The sequence below is a fragment of the Macrotis lagotis genome, chromosome 4 (assembly GCF_037893015.1).
Source record: "Macrotis lagotis isolate mMagLag1 chromosome 4, bilby.v1.9.chrom.fasta, whole genome shotgun sequence".
NCBI classification, from domain to species: Eukaryota; Metazoa; Chordata; class Mammalia; order Peramelemorphia; family Peramelidae; genus Macrotis; species Macrotis lagotis.
Window position 1 is genome coordinate 69,927,606 of NC_133661.1, and position 20,903 is coordinate 69,948,508.

Consider the following 20,903-nt stretch of genomic DNA (forward strand, 5'->3'; position numbering starts at 1 on the left):
GGACCGTGAGACTCGGGGATGGGATCTGGGCAAGGTCCTGCAGGTAGTAAGTAGCAGACCTGAGTCCATTGTACTTGGCCACAAAGTCAAACAAAGCCCTGCGGGGCCTGGCGTCCTCGCCAACCGACTGGGCCTCTTCATACATTGCCATCATGACTGGGCCCAAACAGCTGACTCCTTTCTATACCCACCACCTCCTGATGACCTCTTTCTTCTCTTCCTCCGTCCTTTTCCTGGCTTCCATTAGGTGTTCCTTAAAGAAGGTGAGCGCCAGCACCTACAGGACTTGCTGCATCAGGAGGTGCTCCACCGGATCAGACGGCTGCAGCAGTGGTTCCGCACCTGGCTCTTACGGCAGCATTTCCTCCGTCTGAGGCAAGCAGCCATCATCTTACAGGTGAGAAAGACAGCCTCATCCTAGAGCATGCGGCTCCTCTGGTGTGGATGTTGATGTGGGGACCATGTGGACTGCATGCGTGCCTCTGGAGACATGGGGCACTTGCTGTTGTAGAATTGGGAAGCCTAGAGTTCTTGCTCTGTGCCATGGTAGAAGCAGTGATACCATGGCAGTGCAGTCTGCAACTTCCTTCCTCATTATCCCAGGTTGTACTTCACAGGGCCGGTTTTTCATTTTGTACTAGAGCATCATCAGCTTACCAATTCCCCCAAAATGTCATTCACTCAGTGAATTCCTACTCTGGTCCTAGTTCCAGGTCCTGATGGGGACTGAATCATCCATCGTTAGAAGTCTCCTCTTCACTCACGTGTCTGATCATGTAGGAAGTTTTGAAAACTTATTATAGATTCTATTTGATGGACCTAGTGATAAATTAAGTGTCTTTTGTCCGGGGCACAGGCTCGAAAAGCTTTTGAAGGACACTCATCATTAGGTAGATTTCAAGGTGACTCATTTTTAGCTTCTCTTAAAGTCTGTTTATTAAGTTGTCAAGGTATTGCACCCCCACCGATGAAATTCTACATTTTCAATATACTGAATTATTTTTAACCCTTTGGGATGTCTTATTAAGGAAACAAGTTTAAATAGTCATTTTTAAGACTTGAGCTATCATTTACTCTCCTGTTCAATGGAAGCACAGTGAATTTAGAATCAGACCTGGGTTCTAACCCTCATCCTTCTACTCAATGCCTATGTTATCCAGGGGAAATTATCTCTCTAGACCTGATTCCTCATCTATAAAATGAGGTAGATGGACTAGATGATCCCTATGATTTTCCTTCCAACTTTAAATGAATAATAACAACTATAATAATAATAGATGGTATTTGTATTTAAGCTTTACAAAGCACTTTGCATAGTTTTCTCATGATTCTCAACAACCCTATGAAGTGTAGGTATTATTATTTCCACATTATTGATGAGGGAAACTGAGGCTGATAGAGGGTAAATGATTTGTCCAAGAAAACATCAGTGTTCGTGTCTAGATTTGAATTCAAATCTTCTTAACTCTAGGTCCAGGGTTTCTTCCACCTCACCACTTAATTTCCTTTGAATGTAATCTGGCCTCCTCCTCCTTTTGGCTACCTGACTAAGATACAGACTGATATTTATAGCACCATTCAATTCCTTTCCCAGCAGGTAAATGGAATAAGGGAAAACTCATTTCTTCTCCATGAAATTCTTTACATCCACATTTAAAGCAATATGTAGGAACTGGAAATGTATGGGCAAAAATTTAAAACTTTATTCTCATTTTCTGAGTAATACCATATGTCCACAGATAAGAAAATATAAAGGAAAAGATCCCAAACTGAATAAGAAAGAAGAGAAAATGCAGCTATCTTTCAAGGAACCATATTACAGATACTTCATCATGTCATTACTATTTCATGATCAACTCCCAGTTTGAGGCAAATGGGAGGGAACAATCTATTAAGTTTTTTCCTGTGGCAACAAATTAAAAGATTGAGAAATGAGGTATACCAGATGAGTTATATCAATCAAAAGACCAGATAACATAGAATATGAACTCAGGTTAGACCTGATGGATGTACCAAAGCAAAAGGTCAAAAGAAGGTCCTGTTTTTGTAAGGGGAAAATAGACTTTGGTGAATACTGGGTTAAAACCAATGTGAACATATTTCTGAGTCTCTCCACAGAGGAGAAGGAATGAATTAGATAACTCATTCAAGTAGTAATCCTGATTTTCAAAACTTTTTGGCTTTTGAATTTTCTTGGTCAAAAATTAAAATACTCTGAGATGAAGCAAGGAGAGAAAGTACAGCATATCTGATAAAAAATTACTTTGTCTGCTTTTGCTTAAAAAATTCATCACTGCTTTGTTATTTTATTATGACTTGGGATTTCATTTTCATTTTATTGTTCTAAAAAATGTGATGTGAGATAATCCTACAGTATACACCATACATCTTTTGTAGCGATCCTGGCGAAATTACTTGAGTAGGAAGCGTGGCGAAGGCAGAGATGTCGGGACTGATCCTCTGGTTGTGAATAGTGCGGCATCTGTTCTCCAGGCCGCATGGCGAGCTTACTGGGGGAGGCGGCAGTACCTGCAGATGCGGGCCGCAGCCTCCATTATTCAAGAGACTTGGCGGGAATACCACAGACGAAGGCACGCTGCCGCCACCTGCATACAAGCAGGATGGAGAGGCTACTGGCAAAGCAAATCGTACAAGGAGCAAAGAAGCAAAATTATCCTGTTACAGGCAGCATGCCGAGGATTTAGAGCCAGGCAAAGGTAATATTTGCAGCTGGTTAAGGTAAAACCAGTAGTAGGAAAAAAAGGTAGGTGACCTGTTTCCGGAGGCCTGGACCCGGATTCTGTTTTGTCCAAGTCTAGAGTTGGATTAAGCTGCTTCACTAAAAAGTCAAAACAGCATAGATCAACCTGAGAAAAACAACTTGAGTGCCTTTCTGGTTACTATGGAAGGTACCACTAAGAAAAATGATTTTTTTGTATGCCTCTACATATACCAGAAACTATATATTTTTCTAAATTGCAGCTGAGTGCTTGGGTTTTCCTTTAAATTCTCAGAAGATACCATATTGCTTTAGATTGTTTTGATCTAGAACCATGATTTAATCCCTATATAGAGGTTCTGGTATGAAGAAATAACCCCACTGATTCTGGTCAGCCAGTCACCTACTTGGACCACTAAAAAGTTGCATAACTTTACTAGTCACAGAGTTAATATGTTTCAGAGGCAGCACTTGAATTCGGGTCTTGTGACTTAAAGGCTAGCCATCTATCCACTCTGCCTTGAAGGTCCTAATATAAACCTGTACTTTTTATACAATCTGGCTTGTATAAAAACTCAGCACATCATTTAATTGCTGTCTTCATACCATAGAGCCAACTTAAATTTCATTGGTGTCCCCAGACCTAACCCTTTCTTCCCTTGAAGACCCCAAAGCTGAAAGCTGGCTCCCAGGGCCAGCTTCTGCCCTCCCTATATCACTTCCTTCTAATACTATTCCTCCTAGTCTTCTTGAAGACTTAGGAATATGTTTCTCAGAAGTCTAGGAATGCTTTGCCATGGCCCCAAGAATGGGATGAGGTTAAGGAGATTTTCTGGAGTCATCCTTACAGTTTATACTCTATAGCTCCTACTTGTGAAAGTTGAGTAAGCCTTATGCCTATTCAGGTGGCTGCAGGAAGTTCCTTAGCAAAATAAGGAAAGAAGGAATTGGTAGGAAAACCCATGGAACAGTGGGGGAGTTTTGACTTTCTTAGTAAGGGGAGAGCTGATCTGAAGAAAGAGGGGAAGAAAAGATAAGATTCAGAGGCCCAGATTCCTAGGCTTATTTTCCATTCTAAATTTTTTAGCTTTCCTGAAGTTGCTTTAATTTTGTGTGTGTGTGTGTGTGTGTGTGTGTAAACGTTCCTGACAAAGGTCCTGGGACATTCTGTTAGTCCTTTTTAAGTAAAAATTAGATTTCTTCCAAATATGTCTATTTTGTTTTTTAATATGGTATTTTGTATGTTTTAAATATTTACATATATGTGTATATTCCCATTTAAAATATGTTTTAATTGAAAAAATGTCATACCAAATGTTAGAAGACTTGGTTTTTTTTAGTCCAGTTTCTCATACTTTGTTATCTTGGGCTAATTGTTTCTACTCTTTCAGCCTCAGTTTATTTCTTTGTAAAATAAAGATTTTGGGATAATAATCCCCCCAAAAAAGATTAAAAATTCAAAAAGTGTATTATTGAAAATTTTTTGTACACAGAAGAGAGAATAAAGTTTAAAAGAGGCGCAGCTAAGCACAGTGGGATAGAACACCAGCCCTGGAGTTAAGAGGACCTGAGCTCAAAGCCAACCTTAAACAGGCAAATCACTTAAGCTGCCCCCCCCCCCCAATTGCCTTGCAAAAACAAAAAAAAAGTTTAGAAGAGATATAGGCAAGTAACAATTTAAAAACATGTTAAATTATGTTATTTATCCTGTATTCTGTTGTGACTTAAGGATGGTTTTAAAACTTGTTTTATTTTTATTTTTATATAGCTATAAAGTTTTGAAACAGCAATTAAAAGAAACTAAGTTGGAAAATGGATTAACCCTTAAAGAAAGTACCCCAGAGATTGGAGGTTCAGACCCTTCTAAATGGGAGGATGGATTGTTTGAAGAAAGAATGAAAACTGTAGAAGAATACAAATTTGGAGTAGAAAATACTCGGAGCTGCCATTCTGATTCAGTGGACATCTCTGAGGACTTACCAAGCAAACTACAGGAAAAAGATCTTAGTCAAAGTAGTATGGACTTGAAGGAAGATGTAACTGTAAGACAGAGACACAAGTCATTAGATGACTTTAGTGTAAAAAAAGTAGGGCGAGCAAAAAGAGAGAGCCGAAGAATGCGTGAGTTAGAGCAAGCAATATTTAGTTTAGAATTACTGAAGTTCCGTGGTGGGATTTCTCCTCCGGGAGACTCTCGGTGGTCTGCTGAGATGATAAGTAAGGGCCCGCCATCATCCCCAGGAAGTCCTGAGACTGAAAGTTGGTATCAAGATAACCGCAAACTTCCAAAAAGCAAGCTAGGATCGGCGTTTTCAGTCGAAGGAGACCTGGAGATTTCCTCCCCTAAGGCACAGAAAGCTTTACCCCCTGATTCAAAGTTTGATGCACAAGAAAATGTTCCCATGATATCAGACAAGAATAGTAATATCTCTCTTAGACAGAGGACACCCTCCAGTTTAAAGTTCTTGGAGAGTTTAGCCCTGAGAGGCAGGCCGGCCTGGGATTCTCAGACCATTACCTCTAAGCCTCAGCCAATGAAGTTGCCAATTTTCTTTATACCACCACAAGAGAGTGCCAAGGCCGGTCATGAGCTTGGGGCAAGTAGTTTGCACAACAGAGGGATCATAAGTCAAGAAAAGCCAGGAAGAGCCTCGGAGAAAACAAGCCAGCATTCTGCTGCGGAAGGCAGAAGAGTGGGGACTCCTGTCCCCCTGCCAGAAGGGCCAGCCGAGCAGGGCAAAGAGAAGGAAAGGAAAGTGCAGCTGCAGAGTGAAAAAGAAATGACGGGACAGATTCATCAGCAGAGGGAGCAAAAACCCATCGAAGATTTTGAGATGCCATCCAAGCGAGTACCTGAAAAGCCACAGTGTCTCATCCTCCAGGTTACAAACAAGGACGAGCAGAACGTCCCGGGACCTTTGTCAGGAACTATTAAAGACCTCACTGTTTCCCCAAAAGAAAGTATCCCTGATCAAGCAGTTCTTAAGGGCCCGCCTACTACTCTGTTCTTTGAAGGAAAGTTAAGTCAAAGCCAGTCACCAGTCAAGACCAACGGGCAGAACACTAAAGTGAATGTAGCTTCCAAGGAACTGCGTTGCCAAGAGGAAACGCCCAAAGTCCATTCTGGAACTCCCAAGGACCATTTGGGTCTCCCGTGGTAAGTGAAATACTTGTTTGATTTTATACCAGATTATACCTGCTCGATGAAGTCCGCTGGCTCCTCTAGGATCAGAGGCCTGCTCCCCTGGCATTTAAGGCCCCTTCCCACATATCTTCAGCCTACCCTCCCAGCTTTCTTTTATATCCTTAATTTTCATATTCCTTGGGAACCCTCCACTCTAGCCATGGGACCCTCCTTTCTCTATCTCTGGGTCCAGAGTGCCCTTCTTCCTTTTGTTGCTCAGCCACCTTCTATAAGAAGCCTTTTGTGCCCTCCCCTGTTTATATGGATGCTGTGTTGTCTCCTAGTCGAATTCAAGCTCCTTGAGTCTACAGACTTATTTCCTTTCTGCTCTTGTCTGACCAGCCCCTGGCTCAGTGCCTCACACATCCAGAGCCAGGTCACCTGAAAGTGTCTCTCCATCACTAACTAGTGTGAGAACCTTCTGGCAAAGTCCTGCCCAGAGATATCATAAATGTTCTTGAACACTCTTAACAGCCTCCATCAGCTTAAAACTGGGAAAAGGCCATGGGCTTTGCCGTGGTCTTTGTCAAGTTCTTATGTATTCAGTAATTTTAATAACTTTGGTTGTGTATATGAATTTTTAAATCTGCAGATAGTATTTAAAATTACTCTTACTAAAAATCTTGGACAATTCTATTGCCCATATTTTTGCAGTGGACTCATTCAAGTTGTATTAAAATGGAAAAAAAGGTATGGTAGATAATGATGTCAAGTAGTCCTTATCATCTACAAAAAGAATACTGAACTTGCCTTTTAAGTATCATTAACAGTTCATTCAGGTACAACTAGGCTTGTTAAAATTTTAGAAGTTGCAAATGTTAAATCTACACAAGGTTCCCTTGTAAAGAGCCTATATGTCAATTCAATGTTCTTGTGTTTCCCAGTTTTTTTGGTTATGAAATGCTAAACAGTTTTGATGGTATTCCATTTGCAGCCCAGTCATAGTTCAGTGATAGTTCCATACTTGCAAGAACTCAATTGCAGGCAGCCGGATTATTAAAAAAAAACAAAAAACTTCATTGTATTATGGTGGGAAAAGCATCATATCCATAGTCAGAGAAACTGGATTCACATTTCTCCTCTGCTTTCTATTATCAGTAAGTCTCTTAAGTCTTTGGACCTCACTGTCTTCATCTACAAAAAGAACAAGTCTGGACGAGGGAACCTCTGTGGTCCCTTCTACCCCCAAATTTGGGGTCCTTTTATGGGCCACTAAAATGAAATTAAATTATTTCTCACAGGCTGACTCTCAGTATTTCTTTTTCTTCAACCTCTCCCTATCCTCTAAACTCTTCTCCAGGATTTTTGCTTAAAACAAATAGCACTGTTACAAATTGAATTGATAGTTGAGGATCTGATGTTTGAAACTAATGCCCAAAATAACTTAATGATCATCTGAAGTTGATTTTTGTTTGTTTGTTTTACACACTTATGATTCAGTGATTATCCATAATAAATAGATTTATAGGTTTCTTCTTAAAGATGCTGATAATACAAAGAAACATACTTTTAGAAAGTACTTGAGAACACTTGGTTTCAAGTCATTACATGTTAACTTATTCTCTCCAAATAACCAGGAATACTCCTGTTTGCTTCAATACCATGTATTCCATTTATTTGGGATGGAATAGATTTGAGTATGGAATATTTCAGAAGTACCTTAGTCAATTCTTTTTTTTTAGGTTTGTTTTTTTTTTGCAAGGCAAACGGGGTTAAGTAGCTTGCCCAAGGCCACATAGCTAGGTAATTATTAAGTGTCTGAGACCGGATTTGGACCCAGGTACTCCTGACTCCAGGGCCTGTGCTTTATCCACTGCGCCACCTAGCCGCCCCTTAGTCAATTCTTAAGTGGTGTTTTCATCCCTTTCCATGATAAAATCATGTAAATCCATTAAATATCTTTATTTTTTTCTCTTTAGAGAGTTACTTGACTTAGAATATGTTGTATGAAAGTATTTTGAAAATAATTTATGTGAAAAATGTCTAGTTCCTGAAATAACAGCACAAGAGATTTTAGTATTTCATGGAATCATAAAATCTTAGAGCTTCAAGAGACTTTAGCAATCATTTTACAGATGAGGAAACTGAATACCAGAGACATTAAGTGATTTGCCACATAGCTATTTAGTGTCAGGGCTGTGTCTAATGCTATCGAAGTCAAAAATTTAAATTAGAAAAAAATATATATTTGATTGCTATATACTTGAGAAGCAACTGGTTTCTCTGCCCAGCAGGCCCAACTGCATACTGCTTTTTGTCTCCTTAGAGGGCACCCAAGATGAAAGAGACTGAATTATTAGGCATAACAGAGATGCTCAGAAGAGTCATTGGGAGGGTTTGGGGGGACATGGATTGGGGAGAGGAATCAGCTCTTAAGGACAGGGAAGAGATTGATCTGTCTAGAATGTCTTAAGGTTTCCTGCTCAGAGACTCATCATTGGACTTGGATTGGTTGATTCTTGTGATCTAAGAATTACATATGATAATTTTAAATAGTCACTTAAAATATCTTAGGTATGCACTATGAATTTGCCCAACTCTTTCCGGGGGGAGAGGGAGGAGGGGAATGTAAAACAAGGTGAAGACGTGATGATTATTGACCTCAAGGTGGAGAAAATACAAATGTGATGATTAGAAAATAATATTGAAATAATAATATATAATTAAGACTTAAATTATGAGGCAGTAGATATGAGTAGTAGGATTTTAAGCAAAGGGAAGGCCTAGTGTGGTCTGTTGGAAGGCAGGTGGTATTTTGTAAAAAGGAATGACCCAAATTGTAATCAAATTCTTTTGAATGGTTGTACATAAATAGGAATGGGAAACTGACATCAGGCAGCCATTCAAAGAAAATATGCCTTTTATTTATAATATAATATTTATAATAGCCTTTTATTACCTTATATAACACTAAATTATCTGGTGCTGCCTAGTTAATACTTCCTTAATTTTTTTGGTACAATGTCTGTATTCTCCTTTTTCATTCATCATATATCTGCCCTCATGCCATGGGCTTAGAAAACTGTTTTATTCAGTTCATGATAAAGTATACAGTGATTATTTCTCATACTCTTGGTGATTCAATATTTTTAAGATAAAGAAGAAGTAGAAAAGTAATTTGGAAATTTTAGAAATTTAAAAAGTATTAATGAGTGAAATTAATGAAATGCTAGTACTTGTCTAGATCTTTTATAGGACAGAATCATCTTGTAGTTTGTGCAATTACATTGTTTTTAAATTTCAGTAAAGAATTTTTAAGCCATGGAGATAATCAAATGCACTCAAGAGTTGATATACCTAGGAAACCTGTGAAATTGATTGAACCTATCAAAAATCAGGTAAGCAAAAATGTGTTTATATTTTCTTTCAACTGAAACAAATGTGAATGTTAAGAATTATTCTACTTCCTGACTGCCTCTTATTCCCCCCCCCCCATCTTGATTACAAACATTTGCAATAAAAGAACTGTGAAATAAACAGATTTCCTAGTGAGTAAAGGCATCCTGCTAGCAGGGTAAGCACAAGGTTGTCCAGGATAGTTGGGATCACATTCAAACAAGTCAGGGCCCAACTGAATAAACGGGACTGTGGTGAATCATTGACACTGGACTGTGTGAAGGAAAAACTTGGTGAAATCTAGTAGCATCTATTTCCTAGCATCTGTTTCTGTCCTTTTTCCAAAGCAATGTGTGTGTATTCCTTTTTGTTTATTCCAACCCCTTTACTGCTCCTAATGGATCTGGTGGGGTGGTGGGATGTTTGAAGGAATACATTATCTCATGTGAGACCTACACTTTGATGCCTTACATCAGCAGAATTTCCTTTTTAAAACAAAACAAAACAAAACATCGTTGTGTTATCTGTTTTATCATTTGGTCAAGCAGGTTGCCAGACCGGCCCATAAAAAGAAAGCTCGCATGGCGCGGACGCGCTCCGATTTCTTGACTAGAGGTACTTTTGCTGATGGGGAGGGGGATACAGAGGAAGAAGATTCCGATGACTTTATTGAGCCCCTTCTACCCCCTCATCAAGCTTCTCACCCTGAGCCAGGGCCTTCAGCATTCCTGGGGCAGGCCTATCACAGTGACTCGGAAATGGTAATTTTACAACAAATATAAGGGAAAACAGGGAGTAATCAGTGGTGATGGGAATGTTCATTGCTAACCCTTAGCTTACTGACACCCTGCACTGCTTTTTCTCCCTCTCTTTAATGATTTTGTAAATGGAAAACCTCAGTGAACATTGCAAATAAAGCAGTATTATATGTTTTCAGTGATACAAAAGCACTTTCAAATTAGATATTTAACTCATGAAAAATATTTAGATTATTTGGAGTATGCTTGAAACCACATAAATTTAACATACTGATGTTTTCTTTTAGCAATTTAAAAAGGGATGTGAGGGTAGGATAGTAAAGAGCTATGGACTAAATCCCTAGCTGAAATATATATTCTATACCTTTAATTCCCTTAATATCTTTAATCACCCTACTGAGTGCAATTCAGTGTTCCTTAAACATAAAACTTGAATTTTTTTATGTAATTTCTTAGTAAAAGAACCTATATTAAGAAAGATAAAAAAATTATGCTGCTTCCTCCCACCCATCCACTCAGTTGTGGATATGCTCATGAATATGTCATTCAAATAGTATTTTAACAATTTTTTTAATTCTGTGACATATCACATATACATTATACATATACACATACACAAACACATTGCATATCACATGAATATCTAAAGAGAACACTTAAATTTCAGTTAATTCCCCATTTTAGCAATCCCATCTTCAGTATTTTCTGTGGGAGAAAAGTTTTAGAACATTTTTGTCATTTGCTTAGTGAATAATATAATTTGTAAAACTTTTTACCTGATGCTACAGTTTTTTTTTATCTGTATAGCTCTATGGCTTTCCCAGCCAAAGATACGATTTTTACTATCTTCTTTTGTCCATAGTAGCTACTTAAATTTTTCCATGTACTTGATACCAGTACATTCACATTTTAAAATATTCAAACCAATGGAAAAGGACAGGAGCTATTTAAATCAGTCATTTTAGAAACAAAGAAAAAAAGATGAAAAGAGGTGATTCTGGCAAAAAGCTTTTAATGAGAAGGCATATATGAAGAACTGAAAGATTTAGTTCTCTCCTATAGCTACTCATTTTACAGATGAGGAAACTGAGGAGCTAAGAATAAAAACTTCAGGTAGTCTTGGATTATTAAAGGAGCATTGTTACAGAATTAAGAGGGCTTGGGTTCAGTCCCTCTCTCTTGACACCTATTACCTCTTAGGACTTTAGCTAGTCACTCCATCCTTAGAGCTAACTTCTTTTCAATAATGAGAGGTGAAATCTTATTAAAAGTACCCCAACCCCAGGAACAAATAACCAGCCTAATCAAAGTCTATAATTGAGTGGATAAAGGAAAGACAAATTGTGAAAAAGCCTTTGCTATCATTTTCAAAAATTAGACATAAATTAACTTATTTTGATTTATATTATCTAATATTTAGACCATACAAAAAAATTTCAAATTGATCTACCTAGTAAGAAAGATAAGATCCGGTCATATTGAAAAAAGGAATTTTGTTCCTTAAAAAAACAAGAAATCAACATATGTTACTGTTGTTGCATTCCTGAGTGATTACCCTTTTGCAAAATATTTGTTCTCTTAGCACTCTGAATTTTATCTACTAGAAACACTTGCTAAGAAACTGAAAGGGAATGGGCCTCACTGCTTAGAGGATTCTGTCCTTAAAAAATTCTTCCTCGTCACTTGAGAAAACTCTTCTTGTGGTTCTTCTATCCCCATAGTTTGACTATCTTTGCATGCCTGTAGTTCTAGAACACATCGGTGCAGATTCATCTCTTTGCACTCTTACTGGCTCTTTTTTTAATTGTTGGGTATAGGTGGCAGGGTACATCTCTGGTGGTCATGTTTATGAAAAAAAACTTATTTGGTATTTAGCAAATGCTGATGACAGTGGGGCTTGTGGTGGGAAAGATAGGCAATATGAAGGGATGGGTCTTTTGTATATGATGTAGAAATATCCTGTATTCCATTTGTCTCTTGATTTATAGGTGCAAGATTGAAGATTAGTACTTTCTAAATGTCTGTTGAATTTACTAAATTTAGAACCCTTCTGATATTTTTTTTTAAAGCCAGGTTTACAGGGATCATCTTTTATTACAAGTATTTCAGCTTTAATGACCTGTCTGACGTTTTAATGCCAAAAGAATCTACAAAGGGAAGTGCTTAGCCATTTACAAGTCTAGAATTTATCTTTTGCCTTAAGTTTCAGTGAAATTTAGCTGGTAGAGATACTGAATTTCAAGCAGATTTTCCTTTATAGTGATTTTCTTCATAGGATGAATAAAATAGTTCATCACATATCAACTGTTAATTACTTTAAAATGTCATGAATAAATATCAGGAATTGGTTAATCATTTGTCATTTGTTTCCCAATGCAAACAGTGTTTTCAGTGCTCTCTATAATGTTGCTGACCTGTTTTAAAATTTGTATGTTATAAGCTTCTAGACGCTATGTATATAAATGGCTCTGTGACCCAGCTTTTTATATGACTCTAAACCAGCCCTCCCTTTACTCCAGAATGACGACACCTTCATAAAATTAGAGATTTATTGCTGTAAGGATTTTAGAATTTTCTTTCATTTTACATGTGAAGAAAAAAGCTTTCAGAGGTTTTCAAAAATAATATTTTGTGAAAGCCAGTTTTACTTATTTTATTGCCTTTTACTTTCTGGTTAAAACTGATTAAAAATCACTTATATCCCTCTTTCTAGTATTGTTAAAACAATCTTCTCTTTCTTGCATGGTCTTCTGGGGGTTTTTTAGTTGTTGTTGTTTTTGTACTATCTCTCTCCACTCTAAAGATTTCAGTTATGACTTGCACATCTAAATAGTTCCAATCCAAAAATCTTGTAGAAATCTTGAGACCTCAATTTCCAGTTTCCTCTTTTATAGAATTTGGGTTTATCCCAATCCAGACCTCATAGTTGTTTCCTCACATGTAAAGACTGAATATTTGGTCCTAAAATTGGTTTTGGATTATATACAAAAGGGCTAAAGAAAAGCGATGTTTATTTCACAATACTCCAGGTAAGCATCAAGAACACTAGCAGCTTTCTCCTTTAAGATGCAGATTTAAACTAGACACTTTCAGATATTCCCTCGATGAGAATTCTAGATTTGTAATATTTTAATCCAGAGCTAGAAGAAACCTCAGAGACCATCAAATCCAATCCCCTTCATTTTATTTTATTTTATTTTTTAGTTTTCTGCAAGGCAAACGGGGTTAAGTGACTTGTCCATGGCCACACAGCTAGGTAATTATTAAGTGTCTGAGACCTGATTTGAACTCAGGCCTTCCTGACTCCAGAACTGGTACTCCATCCACTGTGCCACCTAACTGCCTCTAGTCCACTTCATTTTACAGTTGAAACTGAGGCCCAGGATACTTAAAGGATTTGACTACAGATAAAGGGCTTTGCAAACTTGAGTACACAAGGAAATATCAGTTATTTAAAAGAAGTAACCAGAAAGTCTGTGGCATGTGATCTTCGTAGAAACTGGGTCACCTTCTAGACCAATTTTATACGACAGAATATTTCTAAGGTGCTTTGATCAGTTAAGAAGAAGAAACTTCTATTTTTTTAGGAATCTTGTAGTTCACTGCAACATTAGCATTGTCTAACAGGATATCGTCTCACTTGTGGAGTTCTTGATGTCAGAGATATTTGTTCATTTCAACTAACATTTTTTTGTTTGTTTTTATTAAAGATATTATTTGAAGGGGTGGCTAGGTGGCATAGTGGATAAAGCACCAGCCCTGGAGTCAGGAGGACCTGGGTTCAAATCCAGTCTCAGACACTTAATAATTACCTAGCTGTGTGGCCTTGGACAAGCCACTTAACCCCGTTTGCCTTTCAAAAAACATAAAAAAACCAAAAACAAACAAAAAAAGATATTATTTGAGTTTTACAATTTTCCCCTCAATCTTACTTCCCTTCCCCCCACCCCCCCATGGAAAGCAATATGTCAGTCTTTATTTGTTTCCATGTTGTACATTGATCCAAATTGAATGTGATGAGAGAGAAATCATATCCTTAAAGAAGAGAAAAGAAGTCTTAAGAGGTAACAAGATCAGACAATAAGATATCTGATTTTTTTTCTATATTAAAGGGAATAGTCCTTGAACTTTGTTCAAACTCCACATCTCTTTATCTGGATACAGAAGGCACTCTCCTTTGCAGACAGCCCCAAATTGTTCCCAATTGTTGCACTGATGGAATGAGTGAGTCCTTCTGGGTTGAACATCATCCCCCATGTTGCTGTTAGGGTGTTCTACAGTGCTTTTCTGGTTCTACTCATCTCACTCAGCATCAGTTCATGCAAATCCCTCCAGGCTTTCCTGAAATCCCATCCCTCCTGGTTCCTAATAGAACAATAGTGTTCCATGACATACATATACCACAGTTTGCTAAGCCATTCCCCAATTGAAGGACATTTACTTGATTTCCAATTCTTTGCCACCACAAACAGGGCTGCTATAAATATTTTTGTACAAGTAATGTATTTACCCTCTTTCATCATCTCTTCAGGATATAGACCCAGTAGTGGTATTGCTGGGTCAAAGGATATGCACATTTTTGTTGCCCTTTGGGCGTAGTTCCAAATAGCTCTCCAGAAAGGTTGGGTGAGTTCACAGCTCCACCAACAGTGTAATAGTGTATGAGTCCTTTGTCAGAATCATTAGTTGTAAAGATTGTTTCCCAATTTACTACATTTCTTTTGATCTTGGTTAAAGTGGTTTTATCTGTGCAAAAAGCTTTTTAATTTAATGTAATCGAAATGACCTAGTTGTTTTTTGGTGATGTTCTCCAACTCTTCCTTAGTCATAAACTGCTCCCCTTTCCATAGATCTGACAGGTAAACTAGTCCTTGATCTTCTAATTTGCTTATAGTATTGTTTCAGCTAACATTCTAAACCAGAAAATGTGTCTTTTAAAGTTCTCTCTCATATTAGTCACAGAATGACTACTTCTGTCAAGTCCCATTGAACTTGTGACATTTTTTTCCAATAAATTGCTGCCTGGCTATGCTTGAGTCATCTTGTACGTAGGAAATATATGGTTAAAGGACTCTAGCTTAATTCCTGCCTAGATGAGTCCTTATAGTAATACATAAACAAAAACTATTCCCTATACTGAAATATTTGACAGTATTGAAAACCTTTTGTTCTCAGGATAAAATCTAAGAATTTTAAGCTGGAAATGACCTTAATGATCATTTTGTACAACTACCTCATTTACAGATGAAGAAACAAAGAAGTTGTGATTTGCCCAAAATTACAGTTGAGATTTGCCCTAGATTACAGTACAAGAGATAAAGTGCACTTCTGATTTTCAGACTAGTATTTGGTGGATAAAAAGAGTAGTTCCTAATAGAATATTATTTGTGTTCCCTGTGTGCTTCCATGGAGGAGGATCCTTTGAATTATCTTTGTCCATAGATTTGTTCCCTACTTTTCTTTCAATGGTCAACATAAATAGGGTTTTCCTTAGTACACATCTGGTCCCAGGTTTCACATTTGTTTTAGAAGTCTTTGACCAAAGATTTAAAATAGAAGACCAAGGGTCTTTCCTTACCTTTGATGTATGGTTTCATAGCCTTTTTCCGATAAACTCCATAGGCTTTTTGCATTGGATGCTTCACTGCCTAGTATAATGGTTGATTGGTAATTATTTTTCTTTTTCTTTTTTTAATTTTTGAGGTGTAGTGGGATTAAGTGACTTGTCCAAGGTCACACAATTAGGAAGTATCAAGTGTCTGAGGTCACATTTGAACTGACTCCAGGTCCAATTCTCTATCCTCTGCACCACCTAGCTGCCCCAATTAGTAATTTTCTTTAAAGTGCCTTCATCCTCAAAGAGTGGATCATAATTCTTTAGGAATTATATTCTTTTAGCCAGCCAGCAAACCCTTTCTGGACCATCTCGGCAGAGAAGAGAGCACTCCAAGTTTGGAATCAAGAAGGCTCATCTTCATGAGTTCAAATCTGCCCTAGCTGTGTGATCCTGGGCAAGTGACTTAACCCTGGGAGAAGGAAATGGCAAAACACTCCAGTATCTTTGCCAAGAAAACCCCATGTGGGGACAGGACTGAAAAATGACTCAACAGCAGCAAAAAAGAAAAGCTTTTTAGATTCATTCTGTTACTGCAATTCCCAATAGTTCCCTCTATACAGCAGAGTTGAAAACCTATGTTTATACGAATTAGCAACTTGACGGGAACCATTTTGGGGGGTAAGATTTAGCCAGTGTATTGCTACGGTAGTGGTTCTTCAAAATCAGTCAATCTAACATGCATTTATCAAACATCTACTATGTACCACCTTCTGTGGAGGGCACTATATATACAGTTACATGCATTTAATACTTACTATATACCACATACTGTGGAAGGTACTTTGTATAAAGTTATATGCATTTATTAAACATCCATGTACCACACACACATACTGTGGAGGGCTCTATGTATACGGTTACATGCATTTATTAAACATCTACTATGTACCACATTCTATGGAGGGCATTATGTATACATGAAGTGAGAGATTAGGGGGAAGAGGTAGAATGGGATCAGAGAACTGCTGCATAGTGAGACGTTGAGGTGCGGACTGCATCTCGCAAGGTACTCTCCCGTTTGAGCATTCCTTCACCTCTGAGCAGCTGTCATTCTTAGGGTTCTCAGCATAGAAAAGCTTTAGTGTCCTTTTAGAATCTTTAGAAGGGCCTTGTCCACAGTTGGTGTTCCATAAATGTCTTGTTTTCTGTTTCATAGTTGACCTTAAGCCCACTTTATGATTTTCTTAGATCAAAGAGATTGGAGGCTGAAGAAAATCTCAAATCATACTCTCCAGAGAAGAGCTGTAGAGAAAATCAGAATGAAATAGCAAGAAGTGATTATAATTAATTGAGCAAATTACTATCACTGCCTTTATAGAGTGTTTGCCTATTATGCATTTTGAAATTACTAATTATAATAAATTGCTAGATAAAGGCAGTAAAAGTGTCAACCATTTCATATTTGCATATTTCATATTTTTCCATTTGACATCAGTCTGTATTGTTTTTAAAATAATTTTTATTTTTCCTCAGTTTCCAGTTCTTTGTCATCACAAAAAGAGCTATACATATTTTGTTATAAATAGGTTCTTTTCCTTTTTATTTTTTTATGGTTTAATTTTATTATTACAATAATCTTGTGAAAGTAAACATAAACCCCCCCCAAAAAAAAAGATCGAGAAACCTTAAAAGAAATGAAGTGAGAGAAAAAAAAATGTACTTCAATCTGTGTCCAGATTCCAATGACTGTCTCTGGGATGAGTTGCCTTCTTTTTCATAATTCCACCAGAGGAAATTGCTTTGATATCATTTCCCACAGTCTCTATTACTAGCTGTGTTTCCCTACATTCTATTCCTCCCCACTCCCATCATTCTGTTCTTTTTGCTTTCATCCTGTCCCTGCTCAGGAATGTGTTGTATCTGAGTACCCTCTCTTACGATCTTCCCTCTCTTCCATCACCTATTCTTCTCCTCCCTTCCACTGTTAACCTAATCCCATCCCTTTCCTCTCATTTTTCTCTAGGATAAGATAGATTCCTATTACCTTATTGAGTATATGTTATTTCTTCACTGAACCATTTCTGAGCTCTCTTTCTCCCTCGCCTTCCCCCATTCCACTTCATTGCAAAAGCTTTTTCTTGACTGTTTTATGAAATATCTTGGTCCCTTCTTCCTCTCCTTTCTCTTCCTCCCAATACTTTCCTTTATTACTCATTGACTCCATCTTTTTATATTATACCATTATATTATGCTCCTAACTGCTCTTATAAATGAGAAAGTTCGTAGAAGTTATCAGTATCTTCTTCCCATGCAGGAATACAAACAGTTCAACTTCATTGAGTTCCTCATAGTTAATCCTTCTCATCCACTCCCTCTATGCTTCACCAGAGTCTTGTACTTGGAGATCAAACTGTTCAGCTCCGGTTGTTTCAGTAGGAAAGTTTGAAAGTCCATCTTTTCCCCTGAAAGAGGATGTTCAGTTTTGCTGGGTAGTTGATTCTCAGTTGTAATCCAAGATCTTTTGCCTTCCGGAATATCATATTCCAAGCCCTTATGAGCCCTTAATGTAGATGCTCCCAGATCTTGTGTAATCCTGACTATGGAGTCACGGTAGTTCAATTGTTCTTTTTCTGGCAGCTTTTAGTATTTTCTCTTTGACTTGAGATTTCTGGAGTATAATATTCCTGGGAGTTTTTATTTTGGGGTCTCTTTTAGGAGGTGATTGGTGAATTCCTTCAAATTCTATTTTACTCTCTGCTTTTAGGATCTCAGGGCAACCTTTGCTGTATTATTTCTTGAAAAATGAAGTCTACTCTCTTTTCCTGGTCATCACTTTCAGGTAGTCCAGTAATTTTATAAATTATCTCTCCTGGATTTGTTTTCAAGGTCAGTTTTTTTTTTCAATGAGATATTTCAAATTTTCTTCTAATTTTTGGTTTTTTGGGGAATAGTTTTATTTCTTCCTGAGTTCTCAAAATGTCATCAGCTTCCTTTAGTTCCATTCTACATTTGAAGGAGTTTTTTCTTCAGAGAGCTTTTTTATCTTCTTTTTCCAAGCTGGCCAATTCTGCTTTTCAAGGCATTCTTCTCCTTGTTTGCTTTTTTTTGGGTTGCTTTTCCCAAATGGCTTAAACTGGTTTTTAACATGGTATTTTTTTTCAGTATTTTTTGGAATTCTTTCACCAAGCTGCTGACTTGGTTTTTATGATTTACCTGCATCCCTCTCATTTTTCCTTTCAATTTTTCCTCTACCTCCCTTACTTGTTTTTCTAAGTCTTTTTTGAACTCTTCCATAGCCTGAGCCCATTTTCTATTTCTCTTTGAGGATTTGGATACAGAAGCTTTGCCTTTGTCATCTTCTGAATGTATATTTTGATCCTCCATGGCACCAAAGTCATTTTCTATGGTCAGATTCTTCTTTTTCTGATGTTTACTCATTTCCTCAAACTATGACTGATTTACTGTGCTTCGAAGGGTTTGGGGGTTTTGGGGGATACCTCCCCAGGACCTTAATAACTCCAAGGTCTTATGAGGGGTTCTGACTACTCTCTTGCCTCTGCTCTGATCTGTGGATAACCACAGGCACTTCCCTCTCCTCCCATACTTTTAAATTCCAACTAAAATCCTGTGTTTTAGAGGAAGCTTTTCCCATTGCCTCTTAAGCTTTCTTTCTGTTAAATATTTCTTGTTTCTCATTTATGTAATTTACTTTGTATTTAGTTGTCTGTATGTAGTCTTCCTCCATTAGTCTGGAAACTGCTTGAGGGCAGGACGTCCTCTTTTTTGATGGTCTGGCACATAGTAGGTGGTTACTTAACATTTATTTATTGATTTATCCATCACATTGAGCCATCTAATTCTCATGCATTAGGAATGAATCATCATGGTTAGTCTATGGAGTAGGTATTTGAGGTGCAACCAGGTAAGGCTTTCATGAGCACCTACTGCCTCAGACTCCAGTTTTGTGTGAGGTCCCTAGTGCGCCAGGAGATTGCAAAAGCATCCTGGACTTGCCCTCTGAAACACCAGACATTTTTGTTCATTTTCTATAGAGAGTCCATTTTTCTTGTTGTTAAGCAGTTAACAAGTGAATGTAGCCATACTAGAGCTGAGAAATATGAGATAACAGGGTAAGAGGACACATCCAGTACCAAGTTTTGTTTTCTAGATCTTTCTAATGGGACTTGTTGGAAGTTGGGAACATGTTTGTTGTATTTGAAGGTCAAACACACAACCCCCTTTTTTTTTTCAGCATAACCCATGTTAGAAAACAGTTTAATCATAGTGGGGAAAATTGTGAAATTATAAGGGTAAGGCATTGTGTAGCACCATAACCATTGTCAGAATTCAGTGAGTCCTTTCAATTCCTACTGCTGTGTTTTCTCAACTTAAAATGATCATCATAGCAGAATCCATTTGTAAGGCTTTTAATGAATTAATGATGACATTTTTCTTCTGTATTGTCCAGTGCCAAGTTGGATTTTGCAAATGATCATTGAACTTTTAGAACAAGTTTTATAAAATACTTTATTTCAAAGATTCTTGAAAACTCAAAAAAAAAACTAACTTGGAAGACTCTTTCCTACTGCTGCTGCTTGGGCAAAGATAAAATTGCTTGCCTTAGATCACCCTCCAATGTGTATTCAAGCAAGTTAGACTATTCTGAATATTGTTTAAGGGGACATAAAACTGTGGTAAGAAAAAAATATTGTTTGGGTAACCAGAAAGTGGTGGTGGTGGTGGTGGTTAGATTTATGTTCTGATTCATATATCAGCATTTAAATCTTTTAGCACATCCTTGCTCTACCATTTCTTCTATTCCCCCTATCTATTTCCCGTTGCTGTAGCTTCATGACCTAGCCCTCAATTCACATTCAGCATATTACTAACTTCTGAAAGTCATTTTGTTCTACTCTCAAGATTAAGCAATTTGTATGATGAAAAGATAGTATTTTTCTCTATTTTTAAATAAGATGATGCTTTCTGTTTCTGTTGATAAATGGGTACTTGTTTGCTTTTATATGGCAAAAATAAAATCTGTTTTAAACTCTGGGTAAAACACATGGATAGGTAGATAGGTAGGTTAGTAGGGAAGTGATTTGTTTAAGTGGCCATGTCAGAATGATTTATTTTACATGGCTTGCTAACAAAGCATCTTTCCAGAGTTAGAACCTTAAAGGTCCTGTATTCCAACATTCTCATTTTACAGGTAAGGAAATGAAACCAAGAGAGACTTAATTTCCTTGTGGTCACATCACTCATTCGTAACACATCAAAACCAGAACTCCCATCTCCTATATCCCCAGAGTGTCACTTTTCCTGATTTTTAAAATCAAGAGGTTGAGTTAG

General features: G+C 37.4%; 1 protein-coding gene across 10 annotated transcripts in view; it reads left to right on the forward strand.

The window, feature by feature from the left end:
• The window catches only part of MYO9A (myosin IXA), a 217,363-nt gene that overhangs the window by 150,519 nt on the left and 45,941 nt on the right, over nucleotides 1–20,903 (forward strand). For 8 of the 10 annotated variants that reach the window (XM_074233066.1, XM_074233060.1, XM_074233062.1 and 5 more), the window contains 5 exons: nucleotides 248–397; nucleotides 2,398–2,717; nucleotides 4,488–5,876; nucleotides 9,148–9,241; nucleotides 9,785–10,000. In XM_074233066.1, coding sequence (XP_074089167.1) covers nucleotides 248–397; nucleotides 2,398–2,717; nucleotides 4,488–5,876; nucleotides 9,148–9,241; nucleotides 9,785–10,000 — 2,169 coding nt within the window. The remainder of the gene's footprint in view (nucleotides 1–247; nucleotides 398–2,397; nucleotides 2,718–4,487; nucleotides 5,877–9,147; nucleotides 9,242–9,784; nucleotides 10,001–20,903) is intronic. The other 2 variants (XM_074233061.1, XM_074233067.1) reach the window with 2 other exon arrangements.